This window comes from Aplysia californica, unplaced genomic scaffold (assembly GCF_000002075.1).
Source record: "Aplysia californica isolate F4 #8 unplaced genomic scaffold, AplCal3.0 scaffold00161, whole genome shotgun sequence".
Taxonomy (NCBI): Eukaryota; Metazoa; Mollusca; class Gastropoda; order Aplysiida; family Aplysiidae; genus Aplysia; species Aplysia californica.
This window is the reverse complement of record NW_004797431.1, coordinates 1,264,799-1,267,987: the sequence shown is the minus strand read 5'-3', so window position 1 is coordinate 1,267,987 and position 3,189 is coordinate 1,264,799. Positions and strand designations below refer to the sequence as shown.

The 3,189-nt window shown below is 47.4% G+C and overlaps 1 protein-coding gene across 1 annotated transcript in view; it reads right to left on the bottom strand.

The window, feature by feature from the left end:
• Positions 1–1,061: 1,061 nt before the first annotated feature.
• Positions 1,062–3,189, bottom strand: part of LOC101845464 (baculoviral IAP repeat-containing protein 6) — a gene marked incomplete in the record, with an annotated part of 131,221 nt that continues 129,093 nt past the window's right edge. The window contains 1 exon segment of the mRNA XM_035969592.1: positions 1,062–2,581. Within this exon segment, the coding sequence (XP_035825485.1) occupies positions 2,126–2,581 (456 nt within the window).

The window sequence follows — 3,189 nt, the reverse complement described above, 5'->3', positions numbered from 1 at the left end:
ACACACCAGACAGTCTCTACAACGTGTAACACACCAGACAGTCTCTACAACGTGTAACACACCAGACAGTCTCTACAACGTGTAACACACCAGACAGTCTCTATAACGTGTAACACACACGTGTAACACACCAGACAGTCTCTATAACGTGTAACACACACGTGTAACACACCAGACAGTCTCTATAACGTGTAACACACGTGTAACACACCAGACAGTCTCTATAACGTGTAACACACAGGACAGTTCCTATAACGTGTAACACACAGGACAGTCCCTATAACGTGTAACACACCAGACAGTTCCTATAACGTGTAACACACCAGACAGTTCCTATAACGTGTAACACACCAGACAGTTCCTATAACGTGTAACACACCAGACAGTTCCTATATATATAACGTGTAACAAACTGAAATCAACACATGACACAGAGAACATGAAATCAATACATGACACAGAGAACATGAAATCAATACATGACACAGAGAACATGAAATCAATACATGACACAGAAAACCTGGAACACATGACACAGAGAACCTGAAATCAACACATGACACAGAGCACCTGAGATCAATACATGACACAGAGAACCTGAAATCAACACATGACACAGACAAACTGAAATCAATACATGACACAGAGAACCTAAAATCAACACATGACACAGAGAACCTGAAATCAACACATGACACAGAGAACTTGTACATAGCTTCATCATCACACCCAGGAACAAATCATTTCATCGTAAACACAAAGAAAAATAATTGAGAAAGATAGAAAACAAACGACTCCCCTCCCCTCTCTCTCCTTTATAGTCTCAGTGCTGGACAGCACAGCCCTATCTGTCCTGGTGCTGTTCCCACACAGACAGTCTGCTCCTGTACCACATCACAGCCGGTAATACCTCATCACACACACACACACACACACACACACACACACACACACACTACCAACATGCTCACAGACAAAATAGTGCACACACCACCATGCACACTACTACACAGAAACACATACACACCACCAAACTCATAAACACACGACCACACTCACAGTCAGATAACAATAACAATATGTATTTATATATAATGTATATGAAAAAAGTCCTAGATGTACACATTACACCACCGATCATATCTTGGGCGTGCGGTTATGATGGGACGTTCGTTGAAAGAAAGGTCACCACCAACTCTTTCCCCTGCCCACAGACCCAGCGGAGTTGTGAATTCCAATCTTGAAAGCCACTGGTATACAGGACTAACATTCTCCCTTCACGCTCACCACCAGCACATTATCTGGCACACACACGACACACACACACAACTCAGGTGGGAACTAACCCATGACACACACAAACTTGTCACACTGTGAACCTACCACTGGACAGAACAAAACAATGTGTGTGTGAGTGTGCGCGCGCGGGTGTGAGTTTGTGTGTGTATGTTTGTGCGCATGTGGCGCACATGTGTGTATGCGTGTGCGCACGCATGTGTGTCTGTGTGTATGTGTGTGTGATGGATACATGTCATATCACTCTTCAGTTCCACACACAAACAGCAAGTCCCAGGTCTGCATATACAAGACAAGCCTCCCATCTCCCGCTTTTCCTCACACATACAAACAAACAAACTATCAGTCGATGCACGCACTTGTTGGGGGAAATGTTCATGTCAATGTCAAAAGTTTGAAGCGTAAAAATAATGGCCAATGTCACCTTTGAAGACTGCCCAGGCCCAGTGCCATAGACATAGCACAATCTCCTCTTCCTCAGTTCTTTTCTTTCTACTCAATCCTCCTTGTCCTCATCCACATTTCTTCTTGAGCCAGGTACCATTAGTGAGCCACCCACTAGTGCCCCTACCCAGAGACTGTGAGGGAGAAACCCACTAACCAGCCCTCTGACCCACCACTAGACCCACTAACCAGCCCTCTGACCCACCACTAGACCCACTAACCAGCCCTCTGACCCACCACTCGACCCACTAACCAGCCCTCTGACCCACCACTAGACTCACTAACCAGCCCTCTGACCCACCACTAGACTCACTAACCAGCCCTCTGACCCACCACTAGACCCACCCACCCCTCGACCCAAGTGCCACAAGGGAATGATCCACCACTAGACCCAGGGCTGGTGAGAGTCCATATCAAAGAGGGTCTGGGTCAACTCATCCTGAAGGACAGAGCTCATCAACTCAAGCCCCACACTGGACGAGTCCACCCCCGCGCCAGGCACACTAGTGTGACCACTCCCCCCGGCCCCCGCACTCCCCCCACCGTCCAAGAACAAGTCATCGCCCTCCGACAAATCCACCTTCTTCACATCACCCAACGACGACAACAACAACGACGAGGAAGAATTCTCCCCCCACTGATCCTCCCCACTGCCACCATCACCACCAGCAGCAGCAGCAGTCCCTGTTGCTGTGGTAACGGCCGGTGCTGTGTGGCCGGGCTGGGAGCTGGTGGAATACGGCCTGGCCTCCGCCTCCATCTGGCTGGGCTCACTGTCCAGCTCCAGGTCCGGGGGAGGCTTCAGTTTGGACAGTTCTTCCCGCAGCTGGTTGTAGTGAAGCTGGGGGACACACGGACACACAACACTCCAGTTTTAGTACCGTTTTTACATTTTGTCAGAGTTTTACGGCACTTGCAACATAATAAGGCCATTTAAGTGCCGAAAATTAGAGGTGTTACAAGAGAGTAACAAACACAAAAAAGGAGGGGAGATAAGGACGAACAGATGTTTGATAGGAAAGAAAAAGCAAACCACACCAGAGCACCCTCCAACCATCTACTATATAAGATTTTACGGAAATGCAACTGCATAAGGTCATATGAGCGTCAAGGGTTGGTGTCAACAGAAAAGTCCTTACAGGGAATCAGACTTAAGTCTGCTCACCTCTCTAGCCTCAACAACACAAAGTCTGCTTCGGCTATCAAAGCAACCTGGAAACAGCAGTTCACAAGAGAGTGGCAAACATACCCAAAAAAAAGTAGAGGAAAAAATGACGATAGTAAAGATGTGGAAAGAAAAGGCAGTTCCCACTATGTTGTTCCGGCACAGTATGAGCATGACATTGATACATCAGCCCCATTTACCATTCTGCTGTGCATAAGAACATGTTAATAACCCTCCTTTGGGAATAGCCTAAAGACACTTGAGTCAGTAGCACGGCCCTGGGG